The sequence below is a fragment of the Hoplias malabaricus genome, chromosome 14, assembly GCF_029633855.1.
Source record: "Hoplias malabaricus isolate fHopMal1 chromosome 14, fHopMal1.hap1, whole genome shotgun sequence".
Lineage (NCBI taxonomy): Eukaryota > Metazoa > Chordata > Actinopteri > Characiformes > Erythrinidae > Hoplias > Hoplias malabaricus.
In genome coordinates this window covers 37,044,809-37,070,029 of record NC_089813.1, presented here as the reverse complement: position 1 = coordinate 37,070,029, position 25,221 = coordinate 37,044,809, and the positions used below count along the sequence as shown (strand labels likewise).

Below are 25,221 nucleotides of genomic sequence, written 5' to 3'. Positions count from 1 at the left end.
CCCGGAGGAAACCCACACAGACACAGGGAGAACACACCACACTCCTCACAGACAGTCACCCGGAGGAAACCCACGCAGACACAGGGAGAACACACCACACTCCTCACAGACAGTCACCCGGACGAAACCCACGCAGACACAGGGAGAACACACCACACTCCTCACAGACAGTCACCCGGAGGAAACCCATGTAGACACAGGGAGAACACACCACACTCCTCACAGACAGTCACTCGGAGGAAACCCATGTAGACACAGGGAGAACACACCACACTCCTCATAGACAGTCACCCGGAGGAGACCCACGCAGACACAGGGAGAACACACCACACTCCTCACAGACAGTCACCAAGAGGGAACCCACGCAGACATAGGGAGAACACACCACACTCCTCACAACCAGTCTCCCTGAGGTAACCCACGCAGACACAGGGAGAACACACCACACTCCTCACAGACATTCCCCCTGGAGGAAACCCACACAAACACAGGGAGAACACACCACACACACACTCCTCACAGGCAGTCACCTGGAGCGGGACTCGAACCCATAACCTCCAGGTCCCTGGAGCTGTGTGACTGCGACACCTACCTGCTGCGCCACTATGCCGCCCTATTCATGGATTTTTTATTTATTTATTTATTTGATTTTTTTCTGTACATCAAGAAAGAATCTCAGTTCCATGGATCATAATAAATGCACTCATGTAGATATTCACTCATTCATCCCAATCTCTATATATATCAAGAGTTGCAGGACAAACTGAGAAGTGGAAGTCTGTGCTGAAATGAAAAGATATTTAATAAACACTAGCAATAAACAACAGACACAAAAGACATGATATATGAAGACTCCATATTCAGTATTCACTATATTATTCTCTATATAATCTACTATTATAGGAAATTCAATTCAGGAGGGTAGTGAACAATTTCAGACAATAAATAATGGTGGATATTTTACCAAACAGCACGGTGGATTATGGGCAATTTGCTTCCTGCTAGTGCACATGGGTTGTACACTACTACAAAATTGCTCGCTATATTTTTAGACACTACTACAAAAGGAACCTCAAAAGAGTGCACAATATAGTGAACAGCGCACAGTTTCAGACCACAACACACAGACAGCAATGCTGTATTGGAACCTGTGCCCTATTCACTATACAGTGCACTATTTTGCAGTTCCACTATGCAGCACTAATATTAGTGTAAACTAGTGCACACAAGTGGATAGTGGATACCCATAATCCATTGTGTTGTTGTTGGTAAAATCTTCATGAGGTAGCGTCCAAACAAGTAGATCCTGATAATATCAAAGCTAGTTGTTTAAATGTAATTTCATTGTGTTTGCATAACGAATTCCAAAAGAGCATGAAAACACGCAAAGAACTTGCTAATCTCCATCTCATCAAAATGCCTGTGGTTTTAAGCAACATGGTCATAATAGCAGCCTACAGTACAGGATTCCTACTGCTCCCTGTTACCTTACCTCCAGCCAAAACAGAACTATTGCTTATGAAGCTTTGCTCTAAGAAAACAAATGGACATAAGATTCCAAAACAAACAACTGGAGCATAGGACAAAACCAGTCTGTAATGGAACATTACACATTAACATCCTCAAATACTTTCCAAATACTTGCACACACACACACATACACACCTTTATTAGGAACACCTACAACTAACCTTTGGCAAACTACTAAGAAAGTTCCTTCTACAAAGCTAAGTAGTCAATAGGAACTGAAAACCAAACCATTACATTCACCTAAGCTCTAGACTCCTTTTGATTATGAGTTGTGCTGCTGAGGCTTTTTACCCCTTTAACAGACTCTTTGTATTGGACATGGTTAACTCAGGCCCATGTGCAGCTGCTCCAGATCCTCCCATTTATCTGACAAAGGTTTTATATTTAGATTATATAGGTGTGGCAGTTTAACAGCCTGTGTAAGCAATGGGTGTATCCTAAAGTACACTCAATAATTCAATAATTACTAGGAGTGCCTGGATACTTTGGGATGCCTTGTGATTTTAAAACTAAAAGTATATTTACTGGAATGTCTTGCCACCTAGTGCTTTTCGTGAGGACTTCATAAACTGGCCATTTTTTCCACATGGTCACAACATGTAGGACTATTTCAGGTCTAGTTATGAATACAGTTCCCCCAATACATTTTAATCTGCACGATCAATGTTGGGTTTGACTGATCTGAGGTGATCAGGGAAATATTGTATTTGTCTAAATGTGATTTGTACATATTCCATTTCCCAACTAAATCTACATATGTTCAGAAATTACTGCCTGGAAGTTGCACGTTTGTTTCTGTTCGCTACTAGATTTAATTTGTGCAATGATAAGTCTATTTTTAGGCCTATGTTTATCAACAAAGTAAAGACTAATATTTATAAATAGTGTACAAATATAGTGCATATATAGTATATAGTATTTTTTTTTTATTTATTGATCTATTCATTGTCTGTAACCGCTTATTCAGTTCAGGATCACGGTGAGCTCTGAGCCTACCCTAAATCACTGGGTGCATCACTCTCTGGATCAGGCATCACAGGGCATCACATACTCACATCTATTAGACAATTCATCTACCATTGTGTGTTTTTTGACTGTTGGACTGTGGGAGAAAACCCAGGCAGACATGGGGAGAAAACACCACACTTCTCACAGACAGTCACCCAAAGGAAACCCATGCAGACACAGGGAGAACACACCACACTCCTCACAGACAGTCACCAAGAGGAAACCCACGAAGACACAAGGAGAACACACCACTCTCCTCACAGACAGTCTCCCTGAGGTAACCCACGCAGACACAGGGAGAATACACCACACTCCTCACAGACAGTCTCCCTGAGGTAACCCACGCAGACACAGGGAGAACACACCACACTCCACACAGACAGTCACCCGGAGGAAACCCATGCAGACACAGGGAGAATACACCACACTCCTCACAGACAGTCACCCGGAGGAAACCCATGCAGACACAGGGAGAACACACCACACTCGTCACAGACAGTCACCAAGAGGAAACCCACGCAGACACAAGGAGAACACACCACTCTCCTCACAGACAGTCTCCCTGAGGTAACCCACGCAGACACAGGGAGAATACACCACACTCCTCACAGACAGTCACCCGGAGGAAACCCACGCAGACACAGGAAGAACACATCACACTCCTCAGTCACCCGGAGGAAACCCACACAGACACAGGGAGAACACACCACACTCCTCACAGACAGTCACCTGGAAGAAACCCACGCAGACACAGGGAGAACACACCAAACTCCTCACAGACAGTCACCCGGAGGAAACCCACACAGACACAGGGAGAACACACCACACTCCTCACAGACAGTCACCCGGAGGAAACCCACGCAGACACAGGGAGAACACACCACACTCTTCACAGACAGTCACCCGGAGGAAACCCATGCAGACACAGGAAGAACACACCAAACTCCTCACAGAGTGTCACCCAGAGGAAACCCACGCAGACACAGGGAGAACACACCACACTCCTCACAGACAGTCACCCGGAGGAAACCCACACAGACACAGGGAGAACACACCACACTCCTTATATTAATATAATCAAGAGTAATTACTCTTTTTTAGTTTATTTTATAATCAAAATATTTTTACTGCAGTAAAACCTTAGTGAATTCACCATTAGGACTGTCAGAAGGTTTTAAACCTTGGGAGAATGATAATACTGATCTCACTGTTCCTGTAACAAACTCCTTTGCAAAAATAATAAATAAATACACACTGGTTTACATTTTACATTAATGATATAGAGCTATGAATTTAGGCAAATATACATTTTAAAACAAATCAGAATGTCCCAGTATAATAAAAAAATAAATGTATAATTGCTACAATTAATAGCACCTACAAGGTATAATTTCAATATACACCAGTTTACACCAATGAGAGTGTTCTTTGAATTATTACATTATTCTTAAGTTTGAAATGCGGGGCATGAATGGGTTCAATTTAAAACTAACATTAAAGGTATCCACTGTAGTGTTTGCTGACTGAACATTTAATAAACAGTTTCAGCAAAGACTTATTGAGAAACAGATTCCATGTGACTGGACAACACTAGCCAAAGCCTAGGCGGCAGCCTCAGGAGGTCAGCAGGTCCTCCAGATGATGTAACCTCTTTGACCTAGCCTTTCTGGATAATTCTGGATAAGTGAAGGATGCCAAGGACACATTGGGAGTCTTCTCCAAAATGTATCCAATGAAGGCTGCATTTCTTTGTTGTGTACTAAAGTTTCTTCACATTGGAGCAACCTGCAGAAAGCCTTGGAACGCAGATATGGCACTTGGCCACGGGGATGGAGCTACACCGAGTGAGCAGGCCACGCTGATGGAGGCTCCCCTGTGTGTGTGTGTGTGTGTGTGTGTGAGTGTGAGGGAGAGGGAGAGCGAGCGAGAGAGAGAGAGGAAGCAGTCATCATCGCTGTCGCTTCCCGCTTCCTGCGGTGTAATAATAATCACAGAGCGGCAGTTTGCGGTGTTTCAGCGCTGAATCTGCGAAGTTTTCACGCGGTATTAAATGAGTTATTATGGCCGCCACGGAGCCTCCGGGGCTGGAGACCCAGCGGCGAGAGATTGAGACGCTGCTGAGAGAACATGAGCTCCGGCCCGGGGAAAGCTGGTGAGAAACTGGCTTCTCATTCGTATTCTCCGCTCCACCTTAAATGCTGCTGCGATTGGTTTCATTTTGGGGTCCCATTTTAAAGTGGCTCGGGTAATTCAGGAGAAAAGCCACTGTTGTGTGGTTCATTAATATCCCATTAACGTGTCTTTGGGTTGTATTGAAAGTTTAGGGACCGGAGGGTCTTGAATGTAAACGGTCTGCTTCACTGTTTAAGGTGGAACAGGGAATTCGAAGAAGAGCCGAATTGTAAACAGTGTTTCGTTGTAAAGTCCCCCCCCCTGCTCGTTTTTAAAGTATAGGAAGCACTCAAGTACATGTTTAAACAAGTTAAATGTTAATACAGTTTTTGAATGAAGCTAAGCTAGCGCTTTAGCTGTTAGATAAACTTGGGGACGTTTTAGGCTCTTTATTTTGAGAATAAAACGAGTGTTAGCTGTTACAAATTACATCGTCATCCCCTCAGGAGTTAGGCTGGTTTTATTCGAACAGAAAGCAACAAGTTAGGTTTCTACTGACACATTAATTCGTGTAGGCAGGGCTTATTTTGGCCTTAAAACTTATCAGCCAGTAGAGGATTAGCTACCTGTTACATAGCTCAGCTGATTCATCGTGAACATTTGTAAAAGACTTGTTAGACTGCTCCTCTTTGACCTTTCCCAACTTTCACTTTCATATTTTAGAGTGCTCTGTCTGCATCTGTTTCGTTTTCTCTGTAGTATTTAGGAAATGAATGACTAATTCATATTAAAGCCCTTGGGTTTAACCCCACAAAGTCTAATGCTTTAAAAATAGCTTGGATACAACTCCACACTTTTGTCTTCATTCAGTAAGCAGGGCTATATGAATATGCAATTAGTCCCCACCTGCAGCTCAAAAGCATTGCTAGAATTATTGATCCCTAGAGTTAACTTCTGTAAAGGGAGCAGGTTAGACTCTTCATACGCGTGGACCGTTCAGAATTAAATTTGATGGCTCATTGAGCTGTCATGACCAAAATATACAAGTTGAAAAATAACTGTTCGCTTTATTGCAGGTACCTGGTGGAAGGAAGATGGTTCCACTCATGGAAAGAGTATGTGGAGACGGGAGACCAGAACTCTCCTTGTTTTCCTGGACAGATTGATAACGCAGCGCTCTTTGACAGTGAGTCTAACATTTGCTGAGTTTAAGTGTGACACGCGTACATTAATATGGCAGCATGTAAGTTTAACATACTGCGAGAATTGCCCACCTGTATTGGGGTTGTGTTGTTTTCCATTTCCCTGAGTGAATTGATCTGATGTTCACAAGAGAAAGAACTATGATTCCATATTCCAATAGTCTTACATTCTTTTCAGCATTCGTTCAGTGTCTAACTATGGGAAAGACATAGCCATCAACAGTATGGCATACTCTCTGAACTGATTAGCACCAGATGTGGTGCAGAAGTGGCCAATCCTACATGGAAGAAGAAGGTACTACACCAAAAAGCCTGTGGATGAAGCGCTGTCCGGATAGGGGTGCTGAAACCTCACCACCTAGGTCAGATGTTTGTAGATAAGAAGCTGCCTGGGTTCCAGACCCAGTTATGCAGCCAGAACTGTACGACAATTTCAAACAAATGAACAGCTACAAGGGGTTGTGAGGGAGCCCCTAGCCCCTAGCCCTTAATAAGAATACGAGTCTGAGATGCCGTTAATTTGGACATAGAGGCCAACAACATATTGACACTCAGGAGCTGGCCATCCTAATCTGTCAAACAACTATGGACAAACTATGAAGCAAAAGAAAAAGACATGGTTAGCAAAGTAATTGGATAATTATTTAGCAAATTAGACATCTAAACTTAGCTATGCAGCTAAAACAACTTCACAATTCCTCAACTATAATTATCTGGCTGGTTATTTTCAGAACTTGCGAGTGATCAACATAACTTACCGGTTCAGCCATAAAAATGCCAACTCAGCATCTCTCCTGAACCCTTTCGAGTCTTGGAGTTCTCGCCACGTCCGATGAGCCAATCCTGTGTTTATTCTGGTCTTAACTTGAGCTCAGACCATCTCCCGTTTTTAGCTTGTCTCGTGAGCCTGTGCGTGTGACTTTAATACATAAAGACATCTGACGTTGTTCTCTGGACTCAGTAATGTGTTTTCTTTCAGTTTTTAACAAGCAAATCAAATCAACAGCAGGGTTAGCTCAACAGAAATGGGGGTATTTCATGCATTAAAAGTCCTACACACTCTACAACCTTTCAGCTGTTAAGGGAATGTATTAAACATTAGCTCAGTCAGAGTTGGTTACAATCTTAATATTCAGTTTGCTGCTGTGTAGTGGATACTCCATGAAAAGTAAAATCAGGAAGTGTCCAGGGAATGAGGAGTGGCTGTTCATTGAGGAATGCTGACACACTTGCTGCTGATGTGATAAGTAAATAGGAAGAAACATAGCAGCTGGACATGTACATAGGCCTACTGTGTTTTTTTTTTGTTTGTTTGTTTTTGGTCTACTGTGTGTGCAAGGATGTGTTTCTGGATGCTAAACTACCTCATTCGGTTTAGAAAGGATTGTAGCTTCAAAAAACCTTACAAAAAATAATCTATATAATGAATCCCATCACACCGGCTTTACTTTATACAAGTTTGTTAGTTTTTTTTAAAAAATGAGCATGTAACTATGTAGAAAATTACACATTTACAGCAGCCAAAGCACACACACCACACAAAAAGTGACCAGAGAAGGACCAGAAGGGTCTGCTTCTATTAAAAGCCTAGTGTTTATTGGTCTGATTGGCCAATTTGTAATTCAAAATCCTGATCTGAACATGCCCTGGACCTGGCGAGGCCTGTGGCACATGTTACCATGGTGATGTAGCTTCGTAAAATTGACCCACTGTTGTGAGACAGAAAATACAAGGTTAGATGAAATTCGACTTTGTGAGACAGGTGCCCAGTTTTGACACGTTTGAATGACAAAGCTATTCCTTAAAAGAAAAGTTGGGGGAGTTTGGGAATGGGATGGAAACACTCCTCTGTGCACTGCTTTAATACTAAAGGACTAGGATTGTAATTGCTGCAGTCATAGAGCTATTGATGTGGAGTGAGCTCTCTTTTTTGATGGATAAGTGTCACACCATTTTTTTTCTTTGATTCCCATGAAAAAATGATGTGATTGGAAACATAAGGCAGGGATCAGCAGGATTTTACGTTGTTTAGTAAATGGCTCCACGTTACACAACTGTTGTCTTATAACACCACTACACCATGGGCGAAAATACTAGTACACCACTTCATTTGAAAAACCATTAATTCATTCATTCATTATCTGTAACCTTTATCCAGTTCAGGGTCGCGGTGGGTCAAGAGTCTACCTGGAATCATTCGGCGCAAGGTGGGAATACACCCTGGAGGGGGCACCAGTCCTTCTCAGGGCAACACACACACACACATTCACTCACACCTACGGACACTTTTGAGTCGCCAATCCACCTACCAACGTGTGTTTTTGGACTGTGGGAGGAAACCGGAGCACCCGGAGGAAACCCACGCAGACACAGAGAGAACACACCACACTCCTCACAGACAGTCACCCGGAGGAAACCCACGCAGACACAGGGAGAACACACCACACTCCTCACAGACAGTCACCTGGAGGAAACCCACGCAGACACAGGGAGAACACACCACATTCCTCACAGACAGTCACCCGGAGGAAACCCACGCAGACACAGGGAGAACACACCACACTCCTCACAGTTTGAAAATCCAGTTAACATTAAATATATTTAAACGGAATCAATTGAACACATTTGTACATTCTTTATAAAGGAAATCGGACCTTTGCTTCAAAGTCTTTGCTTCAACTAAATGTGACAATGTCTACATTAAAAAAAGCATTTTATCCTCTTTGTGTTTAAGAATGATTTTGTAAGTTCTCTTTGTGCTATGAGCAGGTTTAGACACCTTCCGTCTGAAAGAGAGGCTGGTGGAGAATGAGGACTTTGTCCTGCTTCCAGCAGAAGCTTGGTGTAAGCTGCTGTCCTGGTACGGCAAGCCTGAGGGGCAGCCTGCCCTGGAGAGAAAGGTAAGATAAGTGTTTCAAACTCAACGTTTTTTTTTCACTGCATGTACGATTTTCTGCCAAGATTTTATGGTTGTTAAAGGGGCAGCTGCATTGTTACAAACACGGAGCATGTTTATGAATTATGGTCATCATCAACTGTTCAAACTTCAACAGAGGTTCAGATTCGGAGACGTTTTATTTGTAGAACATTATATAAAGTAATACACTAAGAAATGTGTCTCTAGGGATTTGTAGACTGACAGCGTATTAAATATGAAATGCTCAGTGCCCCCCCCCCTCCCTCCAGACCAAATCTCAATTGTGGACTGCCTTTTTTTCCAGGTTATTGACCTTCCCAGTACTCTCAAAGTTGAGATCTACCCTGTGGAAATCATCCTCTGTCTCCATAGCAACATGGATGAGGTTGTGACAGCCCAGTTTAGCCGGACAGACACCATACGTGAGTATAACAGCTCTTTATTTTGGGAACAGGGTTATTTTGGATATCACATTAAGCCTCTTAGGTTTAGAAAATGCAATCTCCCAAAGCCTTTAATATGGTCATATGCCTTCCTTAATGAATAAGGGAATGAACCTCCAAAAATATTTGTTGTAAAGGCTAACAAGACAGTGCTACCTTTGGTTTGTTGTTAACTGTGACAGCATGTTTGGTCGATCTGTTTCTTTAAACACTTTAAAGGCTAAGCACCAGTGATATGAAAGTGTCTAACAAATAAATACAGTGGAGTTTGAGTTCCTAACTTGTGTTTATTGAACATTGAAAACATGTTATTTCTTACTAATTCAAGGAATAAGGTTTAAAAGACCATTGGTCCCCCCCCCCCCCCCCCCCCAACGGTGTTCGGAAACTCTAATAGGCGTCTTGCCTGTGACGTAGATGGTGGACAACAACTCTAGAAGCTGCACTTAATTTAATGCAAAATGACGAAAAGCTGTGTTGTTTTTGGCTGCAATCATTCAATGTACAGTGGGACATCTGTGAACAAATGGCCCAAAGATCCCAAAATATCCAGAAAATGGATTAAATTTGTCAACTTTAAACGGGCACTTTGGAAAGGACCATCCGCTCACTCCGTTATCTGTAGCTCATGTAAGGACACCAACGAAAGGTGTTCAAGAGCCTCTGTAACATGGAGGTAAACAGGGTAAGGACACTCACTTTGCCTGTTTTAGTTGGTGTTAGTTAACGTTAGCTTGACTCGCTAAACTCGGTGTCTCAGATTATACTCGGCTACGTAGCTGCATTACGGAGGTTTATAGTGTCGGATGAATTCGAGTTCGACTTCGATCTCATTTACAAGAATAACGGTACCTCTACATTTGAGTTTAGCTTATTGCTAGGCTATTGTCATGAATAATGTTGGTTATTTAGCTAGATACTGTCATAACGGTGTTTTACCGTTTTATCAGCTGTTGTCCACCAGTGACGTCACGGTCGCGTTCAAGAATTTCCGTAGTGAGCTCGGGTTTTTCCGTCAATTTAATAAAATTGTCAGTTTTAAAGCAAATTAAGCTGCTTTTTTCATTTTAATTCATACTTATATATGTCAGTAACTAAAATAATGTGGAATATTCATGGAGGTCTATTAAGTGGTGCTTCGTCTTTTAAGTGTGAGACTGGGCTGTATTTAAAAAAAAAAAAAAATAATTAAATTCAATTAAAAGCTATAGAATATTTCAAGACCTGGTACCAATGATATTTAAAAGTCAGTCAGACTCTACTCTTGCTTCTGAGGCTTCTGTTTAATGATGCTGAATAAAAAACGGATATATAAATAAAAACTTTCCCACACTGATGAACATGTCAGATACTTGAGGCTGCATGATAGATTAGTTGAATAAATTACGTAATGCCTCCCAGTCTACATCCTGGCTGCAGGTTTTTAATGACTGATACATTTCTAATTGATATAGAGGAAATATTCAATAGAGAATTTATCAATACTTTCACAATATTGTTTCTGCATCTGACATTTGAGCTACAAAAGAGGTTTTCACCCCTTGTTCCTGGTGGGCTCTCCGCTGTGCAGCATGGTTCCGAATAACCGCTTTTATATTTAGCATCTAATTAGGGTCCGCAGAATTAGGTGAGAGGCCTCCCAGGCCAGTCACTGGCCTTTTGGGAACACAACCTGACATTGCTGTGTTATAACCCGCGGTGTGTGTGTGTTTTAATGTACAACAGTTACCATTCAGAAGGAGATACAGAGGCGGTTTAATATTGCAGAAGATGCAGAACCCCGACTGTGGATGAAGAGTTCAGACACCAGCTGTGAGAGGCTAAGGAACGTCCACATGTCTGTGCTGGACTCGTGCCTCTCATCCACCATGGTAATTGTACACATGTATAAATGTTGATGATTTCATTATTGAAATTATTAACACATCCTTCACAGGGAACAGTCATAAATAGGATATTTTTCTGCGTATTTGTATATATTTCATAAGTGTAGCATATTAAAAAAACACTATATTAGGAGAAAAAAGCTTGTCATGGGATAGTGAAATTACCCCATACTCGTGGTACCACCACATGAACTTAAGCGCTGTGTGCTTGTTGTGATGTGTGTGTGAATGAATTGATGGATCGATGTGTGTGTCTTGGTGGACGTGTTGAGGCGTGTGTGTTTGAGGGTGTGTTGTGACTTGCTGTTCTCACTCTGCAGACAGTTATCATGGAGTTGAGGAATGCAGATGGTACCTGGCCCAGCTCCAGACCCCAGATCATGTGAGTTTGATTAAACTATTGTGGACTGTCAGACCCTGTGGAATGCACTCATTTTTAGTTATTGCATGAGATTATAAGCTTACCAGCACACTTCTGTGTTTCGTCAGACAGAATCAAAATAATGAGTTTCCCTGTTTACAATCTCAATAAATATCTAATAGTAATAAAATAATAATCTGGCCATATAGAAATCTTTATATGCAAGCAAACAAAATAGTAAGCGCAAAACTAGCTTGACTGTTTTATTCTTAGCAACACACATCTACGGTAATCACAGAATCTGCTTCTCATTCTGGTTTATCTTGAAAAATTCTCCTCCTGTGTTGACAGTAAGTACAGCTGAATACTTCCTTCAGCAGTCTCTTGGACACAGGTATATTGACATAGGCCTTGTGTGTGTGTGTGTGTGTGTGTAATGCATAAATCTCTTGATTGTGTACTTTCAGGAGGAATTCTGTGGAGGAGCAGGATATTTATCGAGGGCAGCCTGGAGTGTGTGGTCTTACCAACCTTGGAAACACCTGCTTCATGAACTCTGCACTGCAGGTCAGAAGTCTGTCCCTCTCTCAGTAGAGAATTGGGCAGTTTACTAATGCATTTACGTTCTGAACTATTCTGATCTCGCTGTAGTTATGACCCTTTGGACTTAATTGCCTCTAATAAAGAATTTAAACGGTTTCATTTAGAATCTGATTTAAATACAGCTGATCGATTCAAATTTTGTATTTTGGTTTCATCAAGAGAGTTCATCAGTAGATGTGATTGACTCTTCTCTTCGTGTCTTCTCATATTCAGTGTCTGAGTAACACACCGCCACTGACAGAGTATTTTCTGAAGAATTTGTATCTGGGTGAACTGAACTTCACCAACCCGCTGGGCATGAAGGGAGAGATAGCAGAGGCCTATGCAGACGTCATCAAACAGATGTGGTCAGGGAGGCACTACTCTGTGGTCCCACGCATTTTTAAGGTGGAGGACCTTGAAAATTGCATGCTATTACTGATTAAATATTGGGTAGAATACTGGGGAGAAGTAATTTCCTGTGTGTGTGTGTGTGTGTGAGACCAGACGAAGGTGGGCCATTTTGCGTCCCAGTTTCTGGGCTACCAGCAGCATGACTCCCAGGAACTTTTGTCCTTCCTGCTGGACGGCCTGCATGAGGATCTCAACCGTGTCAAAAACAAAGAGTACATAGAGCTCAGGGATGCAGATGGCAGACCAGACCAGGTACTGCATGTGGCCAAGTCAGAGCTAGAGCCTTAAGCGCCTTAATCTGGTTTGAAAAGACCTGATTTTTGTTTTTGCAAAATAACGTCTTGTAACTTTGTAAACAATCCCTTATAATAATATCTTTATTAATAATACGAGCGTTTTTGAATCTGGTTAAAAAGCTCGTCCCAAAAACCCAGCATTTGACAGTGTAGTGCCTTGTCTCTGACTTTATCAGAGAGGAAAAAGAATAATGTAATCCTACAGCACTGAGTTTAAAACAGCTGAAATTTATCAGACACCAGCGTCCACATGTTAAAAAGAAAGTTGTCATGTTCACAGGAAGTGGCAGAGGAGGCTTGGCGTAACCACAGGCGGCGGAACGACTCTGTGATTGTGGACACCTTCCACGGCCTCTTTAAATCTACACTGGTATGCCCTGAATGCCACAAGGTGTCTGTGACCTTTGACCCTTTCTGCTATCTAAGTGTACCCCTGCCTGTCAGTAAAGAGAGGGTCATGGAGGTGTTCTTCGTTTCCCTCGACGCTTCGTCCAAGCCTGTGCAGGTAAACATACTCCAAAGCATTTCATTACTCTTTACGCTTCCTTAAAGGAAACATCTATGATTTTGGGTTGACTGCAGTTCCCAATTAACCCAAATAAAAAATGTGGAACTCTTGTTTGTACGTGGCTGAAGTTGAACCTTTCTGTAGGAAAGGTTCTGTTTGATCTACCACAGAAATTCATTTGTAACTTGAGTTGTTTAGTTTTGAACTGTTTACCTTCATGCAGTTAGCAGTCTCTCATAATGGGAAATATACACCCTGAAACAGCAAGTCAATATAACCCACCAGTGGAGCAGGAATAGTGCAATATCCACATCTCGTGTCACAGACAGACAGCAGATAGGAACTTTGGATCACTTGCGGAACACAAAAAGGTTTTATTAACATGAGTCCAAAAGCAAAGTCAAGAAACAAGCAAGGGTCCAACACAGAGAGCAGACAGTACCTCAGGGATGTAACAAATAGCGTAGTCGAAAACAGGCAGAGTCCAGAACCAGAGAGGACAAACAATACTGAAGGGACAAGACAAAAGACGTAAACCGAAAAGACAGACGAGGAGTAGGCAACGGGATGACAAGCTAAATCAGATTCTAGAGAACGCTTTGTATGCTGGGAATAACCACGGCAATACCCGGCAAGGACTGAGAAATGAGGTTTATATAAGGGGACAAACAGGTATGCATGACTAGAATTCAGGTGAATGGGACCGGTGTGAAGTCATGTGATCATCTGGGGCATTCTGGGATATGGAGTCCTGAGAAGTGGGCGTGACATTTTGGAATTCTGTGTTGTCTAAAAAGCTCCAGATACCTTTTCTCTGCCGTGAGCAGAGAGAGAGAAAACATAGCATACCGGACTGAGAGACAGTTTAAATAGCCTTTTACTGACACCAGGGCTTTGTAAACACATTAGACCAGTTTCAAAAACACCCAGAGGCCTGAGAGCCTGCAAACAGTGAGGAAGCAAGTTCTGAATTTTTTAGTCCAATCGTGAACGTTACCTTTAACACGTCATTATACCTAGAAAAGCTAACAAGGGTACCTGTGACCTGATATGAATAAAATTCAGCATTTCCGATATTCATATTGTTAGTTTTTGCTTTGCTTAATTTAATAGCAATTATGACTTATGATATATCTCTTAAAATCATATTTGTAGAAGTGGATTGCACACAACACCAGAGATTAATGGATTTTCCCTCTCTGTCACTAGCACCGAGTGGTTGTACCTAAAGCTGGTCGAGTGATTGATTTGTGCAATGCCCTCTCTCAAGCATCAAACGTTCCTGCTAACCAGGTGAGAGAAAAAGAGACTACCTTTTTTATTCATTCATTCATTCATTCATTATTTGTAACCCTTATCCAATTCAGGGTCACGGTGGGTCCAGAGCCTACCTGGAATCATTGGGCGCAAGGCGGGATTACACCCTGGAGGGGGCGCCAGTCCTTCACAGGGCAACAAAGACACACACACACACATTCACTCACACCTACGGACACTTTTGAGTCGCCAATCCACCTACTAACATGTGTTTTTGGACTGTGGGAGGAAACCGGAGCACCCGGAGGAAACCCACGCGGACACGGGAAGAACACCTACCTTTTTAAAAGAAATTATAATTAAAAGTTTGAGATCACTGTTCAGGTGTCAGCTAATTTGTAGGAGAAGTAATGTTCAGATGTGTCCAGATTAATGAACACTTTATTTCTAAACGTTAACTGTGAAATATGTAACACATTCAGAATTAAGATGCAATAAAAATTAACTTTGAGAATGCTTTGTATTTAGATCAGTCGGTCATGGATGTTTCCAAAACAATTTAAACACTGACTAAAACAACTTGAAAATACGTTCTGATATGTAGCGATTAGTATTTAAACTAATATATTAAAATAAAAATTAATTAATATGACAACTGATTGCAGTCTTTTACAAGTTGTAATTTGTTAACATCAGCCTAAAGGTTAAGTAAGAATATTTAATAACACTTTTATGTTTTAATAATGTAAATTCAGCAATTCAGCAGCACATTAAGACTGTGTACTTGATATAAAATATTTAACATCAATGACCTTTTCCTTTGCTCAATCAGATGGTTGTGGCGGATGTTTTTAATCATCGATTCTACAAGATCTACCATGCTGATGAGTCTCTGAGCTCTATACTGGACAGAGATGACATCTTTGTGTAAGCTTGGAACAATGTTTTTGTGCAAACACTACTAAAAAAAACATCCCAGTAAGTCCTGTGACTGCACTGGTGGTCACAGTTGTTGCTGCTGAGCTGTTCAACAGCAGAATCTATGCTTTGTTAAATGTATATCTTTTGTTGTTAGTCCAGATTGTGATGCCATGGTAATAATGTTGTTAAAACTTTTTCAGGGCAGTACATGGATTAATCCCACTCTAAATGGGAGTCTTCAGTGGAAGGAAAATATAGTTCAGGGCTAAGCTTTAACCCTTTATCTGGCTTTATCTTTATCTTCAGTGCTAGTTGCGTTAGTCTTTAGCCGAAGCAACCCTTTAAAGAGAACTGGGGATGTCAAAATATGTCACTTTTTCACACATACTCGATGTGAAATTGCATTTGGAGGTTTTTTATTTTTATTGGCTGTGTACTGTAGTTATATTCTCAATGAGGATCATAATAATAAACATGGTCTCTCTGGCTGTTTTACTGCAGGTATGAGTTGAACAGTTCCTGTGTGGATGAGGAGGTTGAAGAGGAAGTGCTACTGGCTGTATACATGCGGGAACGCTCCCACTACCGAGATTACGGCTCAGGGGGCAGCAACTACAGCACATCGCTGTTTGGACACCCTCTGCTTATGGCTCTGCCACGGTCTCACTGCAACAGAGACAGCCTGTACCAGATATTCCTGCAGAGGCTGGCGTGAGTGCTCATGTTTAAGCCTGGTGTTTGGTTTATGCTTCTAGTAAACACTTAACCAGAAAGAAATTCTCTTATCTCACGCTTGATTGATCAGCCAGTGTTTTAAGTTTGCCTCTTTCAGGTTTTTTGGAGGCTACAAGGCTTATAAATGATGGAAATGTATAATTACTTGTTTAGTTTGATGTATACTTCTGCCATAACCATCATTTTCCCATCAGTTTTGTCAGGGTCAGTTCCACATGATAGTTACAGCTTCTCCCATCACATGATGGTACCAGGCTGTTTTTGAAACATCTGTCTACACAATGCCTATAAACATCCATGGAGGAGAACATCAACTGCCCAATGTTGTCATTCATTCCATTCATTCATTCATTATCTGTAACCCTTATCCAGTTCAGGGTCGCAGTGGGTCCAGAGCCTACCTGGAATCATTGGGTGCAAGGCAGGAATACACCCTGGAGAGGGCGCCAGTCCTTCACAGGGCAACACACACACATTCACTCACAGACAGACACCCGGAGGAAACCCAAGCAGACACAGGGAGAACACACCACACTCTTCACTCACAGTCACCCAGAGGAAACCCACACAGACACAGGGAGAACACACCACACTCCTCACAGACAGTCACCCGGAGGAAACCCACACAGACACAGGGAGAACACACCACACTCCTCACAGACAGTCACCCGGAGGAAACCCACACAGACACAGGGAGAACACACCACACTCTTCACTCACAGTCGCCCAAAGGAAACCCACACAGACACAGGGAGAACACACCACATTCCTCACAGACAGTCACCCGGAGGAAACCCATGCAGACACAGGGAGATCACACCACACTCCTCACAGACAGTCACCCGGAGGAAACCCACGCAGACACAGGGAGTACACACTAACTCCTCACAGACAGTCTCCCGGAGCGGGAATCGAACTCACAACCTCCAGGTCCCTGGAGCTGTGTGACTGCAACACCACCGTGCCTCCCCACAATGTTGTCATGTCAAACAATATTGTGCCTACTTCACACTGACTAGCATTTAGTTGAGTGATTGTGGGAGAGGGATGCTATGGTATGATTGGCTTAAGATGCTAGCTGCAACCAATATTAATGAGTCAGATATATCAGTCATGTTTTTTTTAAAGCTGAATTGGATGTAGCATTAATAGTCGGCCTGTAGCTAGAAGCATTGGTTAATTATCCCCAGAGAAGGAGGTGGAAATGAGCCTGTTACATCTCTTTGCAGACGATATGTTCGTCAGCCAGACCCAGCAGAGGAAGTGGAAGAAGAAGAGGAAGAGGAGGAGGAGGAGGAGGAAAATGGTGGAGAAGAGAATGATGAAGAGGAAGAATTATACAAGAACCAGACCAATGGTGTGGCTGGAGGTAATGTGCTCCTTATTTATTGAGATGCTTGTTTTCGTCACTTAAGAATAGATTTTTTCCCCCTGCAATAAAAAAAACTTAATCTGCAGGTTTTATTAAATTATTTGACTATTATATAATGACTATGTAACTATTAGCTCATAGTCAAAACCACTTTCAGCTAATCAAGTTTGTCAACCAATCATAGCAGTTCTAATATTATCCATAAACACTCCTCCATTCAGGTGAGGGTGAGGAAGACTCGGAGAAGGCGGGTCCCTCCAAGAGCAAAGAGGAATCACAAGAGAGCGCTCAAAACGATGGACAAAATCACGGACAGAATAGTGTTCAATCAGAGGCCAGTCCCAGCAGTGAGGGGGAGGACAAGGAGTCGTCGTCGAACAGTGAACCTGAACGAGGCAGCAGCACGGAAGAAGGCCAGTCGGCCAGCGGCAGCACAGACACCAACTCTCAGGAGGCGGCTGACGGGGAGCAAGGGCCTGCTGAGGCTTCTGGGAAAGAGGATGAGGACGATGAAGAAGACGGACAGGACATTGAGCCCATTTCTCGGGCGAATAAAAAGGCAAATGCTCAGCGATGCTGTGCAGAGAAGAAGAAGAAGCCACTGTTCACCATCCAAGCAGTGAATTCCAATGGCACAACTGACAGAGGCATGGCTGATGGAGACAACATGCTGGCTTCTTGTTGTGAGTCGTCTGATTGAAAAGCCCATGCTCGGATTTTAATAACCATCATTTTCAGAAAGCTAAGTTCACCCTCTTTGTGTGTGTGAGTGTATTTTGATGTTGTGTACCGGTGTTCTGTTTTCACAGCTCCACTCTATGTAGCCATTGACTGGGACCCTGACATGAAGAAGAAATACTACAATGAGAATGAGGCAGAAGTAAGTCTGTGCCGACCGCTGACTCCTCAATCACAGATATTTTATCAGAGAAAGTCTGTAACTGAAATGTGGTATGTGCACAGAAAAGGCAGTGTTTATACACTATAGGGTACAACTACAGTATCAAGCTTTGATTTTGAAGAAAATTGCCACCGTTCCATATTTATATTTAGCTTAAGTTCCACAAAAGATTCAGCTGGTTTGAATGCTGCACTATTATTCCGTAAATGGTATAAAATTATTTACCCTTCTTTTACATATACAGGGGGTCCTTGACCTACGACGTTCCTACGTCGCGTCGTAAACCGATTTTCAGTGTAAGTCGGAACATACGTACATACTGTACGTAAATAACATACTGTAAGCACTTATCCTATCCTCACACCTATCCTCCTCGGTCCCGAGCCGCGTAACCGTGTATTCTTTCGCCGCGCCGCGCACACCAAACACGAAGTTCGCGTTACAACGTTTACGACGCAAAACCACTTAAGTCGAAACAAGGCTTTATACAGTAAATGGGAGGTGTGTCGTAACCACGAAACATCGTAACTCAGGACTGACGTAACCCGAGGACCTCCTGTGTACACCGATCAACCATAACATGACCACATCCGTTTCTACACTCATTTTCAGAAGCACTTTGTAGTTCTACAATTACAGACAGGAGTCTATCTGTTCCTCTGTACACATTATTTGTCCCTTTCAACCTTTGCTTCAATGGTCTGGACCACCACAGAGCAGGTATGAGTGATATGGGTGGTGAATCATTCTCAGTGCTTCAGTGACACTGGCGTGGTGGTGGTGGTGGTGTTGGTATGTTAGTGTGTGTTGTGCTGGTAAAAGTGGATCATACACAGCAGTGCTGCTGGAGATTTTAAAGCCCTCAGTTTGATTTAAGGTCACTGCGTCACTGAGAATGATCCACTGCTCTAATCATATCTGCTCTACTGTAATACACACATACATGCTGTCTTTTTATCTCCTGTAAAAACCCGATTATTTAGTCTATTATAAACTGGAATATTTTTGTGTGTAGTTTTAAAGTTAGTACTTTTTCACAGCTCTGCATTTTTATTCAGAATAACTAAAGCTTGTTTCCTGGATGCACAGAAATATGTGAAAGACCGGAGTATGGAGGTCCCCCAGCAACAGACCACTGTGCAGCTGCAAGAGTGCATCGAGCTCTTCACCACTGTGGAGACACTTGAAGAGGAAAACCCCTGGTAACCTACTTTCTCCTCACACACTTCTGTACATGTTTTTTAAATAACCAGTAAACCACTTACCCTTTCACAAGACAATGAATTATTTGCAGTTTCTTCATACTGTTTTAAATCATTAAATGGGAATTCCACTGCTTTCTTAATATGATCACTCAGCAGCATTCTAATCTATATTTAGAGCTACTGTCAAAATGGACAATCTCTGGTTTCTGTAATTAAAAAAAAGAGTAAAATTTAATAAAACACTTGACAGAATGCAGTTATACAAAGCACTTACAGAAATTTTCTAAATTCAAGAGCAGTGTTCAGAAGATGCCTGGGACTGTAGGTGCCATCTTGCCATTTTATTGGACTCGATTAAATGTTGAACATGTTTAAAACTGATTGTGCTGTTGGTAATAATGTTTTTTATATGTTTAATGCTGTTATTTATGTGTTTGTTTGTATATAAGCTGTGACAACACACTCAATTTCCTTCTGGGATTAATATCAATACAGATTTAACTAAACTGTATGATTAAAACTGCTGTAGGTATTGTCCAACGTGTAAGAGACACCAGCTTGCCACTAAGAAGTTAGATCTATGGTCTCTTCCTGAAGTCTTAATCATTCACTTGAAACGCTTCTCCTACACCAAGTATTCCCGAGAGAAGCTGGACACCATTGTTGACTTCCCCTTACGGTTAGTAAACTGTTTTTTATTGCATTAAAGGATATTGTTATTTTAACTACCAAAAGTAGCAGAGCACATTTATGAGAGTGATTATTTCTTTTATCTGTTTGATTTATAATCAAATTGTTTTGTAGTTCCACAATCAGTTTATATATTAATTTTTCCTCTCAACAAATACAATAGGTTTAGTAAAGAATGCATTTTATGCCTCTGGACCAGTTGGTGTCAGTATAATGACTTATTAGTATCATGCAGTCAGCAGAGCAGTAGAATTCCACTCCCTTGTCTTCAGGCACCAGGGTTTAATGGTGAAAGATATTTTGTCAGCTATGTGTTAATCTTGCATTCCCATCATGTTTTGCAGACATCTGGACTTCTCTGATTATCTTCTGAGGAAAGCAGGGCCAGATTCGGAGCCTCCGAGCAGATACGACCTGATCGCTGTGTCTAACCACTATGGAGGACTGCGGGATGGACACTGTGCGTTACACTTTTTTTTTTTTTTTAAATACATGCTTCATTAATAGAGTGAGATCCTATTCAAAGTCAGTCTGAACCATTTCTATTGACTCATTTGCTGTTTTCTTTATAAAAGATATATGACAAAATATATATATATACATTCTTTTTTTTATGTGACTTAATGTAACAGCAAGATGTTATTTCTATTAGTTCATTTATAAAGAAATTCACACAAAGTATAAAAATGTTTTACTAAAATCAAGACAAAAATTCAGATTGTTGTTGGACAAAGCCCTAAAGCCCAAAATGGGAACTTTTCAGAAGAAGCTCTTTTTTTCTCCAAGCCTTACTGACTCCAACTGGTATCGCGTTTCATTGGTTGTGGGTTTGAGTCCCACTCCAGGTGACTGTCTGTGAGGAGTTGGTGTGTTCTCCCTGTTTCTGTGTGGGTTTCCTCCGGGTGCTCCGGATTCCTTCCACAGTCCAAAAACACAGGTTGATTGGCGACTCCAAAGTGACCATTGGTGTGAGTGAATGTGTGAGTGTGGGTTGCCCTGTGAAGGACTGGCGCCCCCTCCAGGGTGTTTTCCCGCCTTGCGCCCAATGATTCCAGGTAGGCTCTGGACCCACCGCGACCCTGAACTGGATAAGCGCTTACAGATAATGGATGGATGGATAAAAAGGAGAGCGTTGAAACTTGTTTTATTATTTCTGTCCAGATACCAGCTATGCCCGAAACAAAGACAATGGTCAGTGGTATTATTTTGATGACAGCAAGGTGACCTGTGCAAAGGAGGAACAAATTGTGGTAAGAATGACATCAGTGCTGTTTGAACTCGAATAGTTTTTGATTAGTTTTGCAGAGGTACACTAGGGGACTCATTTTAATTCATTATAAATTTATCCTGTGTGTTTATTAAGCCTGGCAGTAACAATTGTTGAGTAATTTTATTCCAGTAGGAATACTGATATTGAACAACTTTATCAGGCAGTACTACTGTCACAGGATTGGATCAGACTCATGAGTTGAGAATAGCCATCTCTAATCGATTCTTCAGAACTGTGTTAGAAAAAACATACCCCGTGTGAGCTTGTTTGCTTGTGTATCTCTGCAGTTGGTGTTTATTCATGTAACATTTTAATGGCTGCCTCTAAATGCTTGACATTTTGATCATTTGCCTACACTGACATTTAAGTTGATGAAGCAGAGGCCAGGATTTAGGTTCACAATTTCTCTTTTGTGGATCAGGATTTCAGTGCTAGGAAATGAATCAAAATGCAAATATGGAGCTCAATGTGTACAATCTGTTTCTTCTTTTTCCTCATACAGACCAACGCTGCCTACCTTCTGTTCTACCAGCGACAAGACAAAATCCGCCAGCCGACTCTTCCTCCACCCAGTAATCACATCACTTCCTCAAACCACGATGGAGTGGTTGGAGCCATGGAAATAGACTGAAACAACTCCATTTGTTTGTTTAGTTTCTATTTTGTTGGTTTTCCTCGCCTTCCTGCCGTCTCCCTCTTTATTCGTGCTCTCTCTCACTCTCAGGTTAATGAGAGAGGTATTTTGTTGTTGTTGTTGTTATTATTATTAATGAATTACTTTTCTTTCTTTCTTTTTTTTTTTTTCAAACCAAAAAAACTTGAACCTTCTGCCTCTTCTCTGACCAGAACAGGAAGGTGGGAGGCAGGGGCTACTCTCTCAGGCAGGTGCAGAGGCATCGTGGACAGGGGACTTAACGCAGCTGATAGTTATTCCTTGTTCTTGGCAGGAAGCGCACAGAGACTGGTTTGGCCGGTGGAGGCAGATACAGAATAGTTTGTTTTTTTCGCTGCTGTTTTTTTTTTTTTTTTCCCCTCTTCTTCAAATGTGTGTTTAAGAGACTGTGTAGGTTTGGTTTCCTGAACAATCTGTGGTTCACATTAGTTCATCACTGGATCCATTCAGCTATTGCCTCTTCCCATTCTGGGAGCAAGATAAGCTGCTCTTTCCACCCCCCCAAAGCAACGTCGCGGTCTTATGAACATAAACGAAGAGCTGACCTAGATCTATGTCCTCAGTTTCGGTTTATAAATCAAACCCTAATTCAACCTCCCAACCTCACAACTAAGAGGGAGTTTTAGCATGCAAGCATCGTGGTTCAGTCTCACATTTAAACCTAGTCTTAGATTAATTCACGCTGCTTTTTTTCTTTTGCTTTATCTGAAAAAAATAGGATTATGTTTAGGTGTCATTCACTTCAGTTTTGCTCAAAGTTACTCAATGCACTCAAATGCAGATAGCTTCCTGAACCATGAATCAAGCTTCATAGTGTAGCCCTTTAGCCCTGTTCAACTCCTTTGGGTTGTTTTGTCAGATACAGATTAAATGGATGGTTCAGGGAATTATGTAAATTTGAGTTTCCCTTCCCCTCCAGTGTTAAATGCCCAGATGGTTGTTGCCTGAAATTTGTTTTTATGGGGGGGCCATTAGCATCAAGGCTAATGTAACTAACAAGTAAAAGCATCATGTTGTATTTGCCTTTAAGCTCCAGACCTAAACTAAACAGCAAACATGGACTGGGGTAAGGAAAACGTTCTGTAAATCTGAAGCATTCCTTTAAAGGAGTGTTTCACACAGACATACTAATGTAACAAATACTGCATAAAACTAATGAGTACCAATTAACCTGCTAATGCTAATGCAGACTGTTCCTTGCTAACGTTTATCCATTATCAAATCACACGATTAGAAAACAGTTGGCCACAGACAGTGTACTTAAGTCCAAGGCTGTGTTAGGTTTGACCCTGTGTCCTAACACTATACTCATTATTTAACGTTCAATTCAGCTTTTTGTTTTCTGCTGAATGCTGGAAAACTTACTTTAAAGGAACAGTTTTACCACAGAGATTAACATTACTTGTGAATGACAGCTAGACAGTCAACGTTGCGGCCAATAGCCTTTATCCGCTGTTAGTCATGTTACAGTTTTTGGCTGAACTCTCTCTTTAAGTTGTATTTTTCTTCCTCCTTCACTTATATCAGGGACAGAGCAGTCAGAAATGTAACTGTTGCAATATGATTTCTGTGAACCTCTAAGATTAACAAAAGGTGAACAAGTATTTTATAGCTTTGTATTGATTCACCCTTGAGCTATTTATTTTCTTAACTACAGGATGTGGACGATCAGTGAGTTTTAATCACAGTTGTAACACCTCCATGTCTCTGCCGTCAACGACCGCAATCGGATGCTTCAGGATCTTCCAGTTTCCCTTTTCATCTTTTTCCACTGTTGCGATGGGAATGGTGCTCTGTTGCTGGACACAGACAGAGTTGTTTTTCAGCAGTAAATTTGTATTTTTATCTTTAATGAAAGGGTAAACAAAAGGAAGATTATAAATATTATGTTCTTTTCCATTTAATTGAGTGCAATTTATAATGAACTCTTTGGAGCAATGAGAATATTACAGTAAAGTGCTTTCTGGATAGAGCTCTTAATGATTTTTAAAAATGCTTCTGTACAGTATTTTTGTATTGTATAAAATATCTTTGATCATATGGATCAGATGCTGGGGTTGGGATGAGCTTTCATTTTTATTTTGTTAATAGATGGGATATATAATTGTATACTCATGTTTTGATATGAATAAATGACATATATATAGTACTGAGGTAGGTTTTACGCTGAAATATTTGACTCATTTTACCTCTGAAATAGAATTCGGGCTTCAGGAATCCTCCCTGTCATTACTGTATTTAGTCTTTTCAGATACATTCAGTATTATCCTTTTTAACCTATTTCTCAAACCATAATCGGCCGTTCAAGAGGTAACGCAAGCACCAAAGCTATTTGAGTGTGAATTGCTCCCTCTTCCTTCGTCGTCGGCTCGATTGTAAGTGAATTACAAGCTCCAAAGTCTCCAGACATTGTCGACTTGAGAGTTGAACGCCCACTGAGTAAATTCTTATTAATTCATAACTGCACTTAACCGAGTTAATGGTTTTAAAACGTTTTATATCTTTTTTATTTACAATAAATGAACTTCTTCACCTCAATCTTTAAAATCAAAGCCACTGTGCATTTTTCACATGAACCTGTCTTCCATATTTAAAACAATTGATTATTACATTGTGGTTAAAGTGTGTGCTATTGCTGGAGGACAGTTACTTTAATTCTTGGGTTTCAGATTTTACATTAAACGGCACATGCCTAACACTTCAGTAGCACTAAATGAATGATCTTTGGCATTTGGTACTCAATGTCATAACTGTGATTTTAAACCAGATAAAGATAGACAATGGTTGCACTTCCAAAACAATTGTTTTTTTATTATTTTTTGAAATTGTTTGGCACATTTTGGCTCGTAATGTCCAGAAAGTAATGATCAAGCCTTTAGATCGGTTTAAATATTGGGAAGCCATTCTGTAAAGGAAGTATATGCTTAAAAAATAAAGG

General features: G+C 41.3%; 2 protein-coding genes across 3 annotated transcripts in view; one reads left to right on the top strand and one right to left on the bottom strand.

The window, feature by feature from the left end:
• Positions 1-25,221, bottom strand: part of plxna3 (plexin A3) — a 587,367-nt gene that overhangs the window by 58,647 nt on the left and 503,499 nt on the right. The window lies entirely within an intron of this gene.
• On the top strand, positions 4,516-24,836 carry usp11 (ubiquitin specific peptidase 11). 2 transcript variants are annotated; one of them, XR_010795306.1, is made up of 22 exons: positions 4,516-4,690; positions 5,727-5,836; positions 8,622-8,752; positions 9,074-9,191; positions 10,938-11,083; positions 11,419-11,480; positions 11,927-12,026; positions 12,276-12,449; positions 12,549-12,707; positions 13,032-13,256; positions 14,469-14,552; positions 15,349-15,443; positions 15,939-16,148; positions 17,402-17,541; positions 17,766-18,227; positions 18,354-18,424; positions 19,535-19,647; positions 20,180-20,329; positions 20,685-20,800; positions 21,502-21,590; positions 22,113-22,347; positions 22,457-24,836. XR_010795306.1 is itself a non-coding variant. In XM_066643440.1 (21 exons), exons 1-21 carry the CDS (start codon positions 4,599-4,601, stop codon positions 22,239-22,241), a joined length of 2,976 nt encoding a protein of 991 aa, XP_066499537.1. In that variant the 5' UTR covers positions 4,516-4,598; the 3' UTR covers positions 22,242-24,836. The 2 variants fall into 2 exon arrangements, 1 of the variants encoding a protein (XP_066499537.1); XM_066643440.1 differs by having other exon boundaries at positions 22,113-24,836.

Bases quoted from the DNA above. Each gene is read 5' to 3' on its own strand.
- usp11 (XM_066643440.1), top strand. From the start codon at position 4,599: ATGGCCGCCACGGAGCCTCCGGGGCTGGAGACCCAGCGGCGAGAGATT. The intron at 15,444-15,938 runs GTAAGCTTGGAA...GTTTTACTGCAG, and splicing joins GACAGAGATGACATCTTTGT to GTATGAGTTGAACAGTTCCT. The intron at 19,648-20,179 runs GTAACCTACTTT...AAACTGCTGTAG, and splicing joins CTTGAAGAGGAAAACCCCTG to GTATTGTCCAACGTGTAAGA.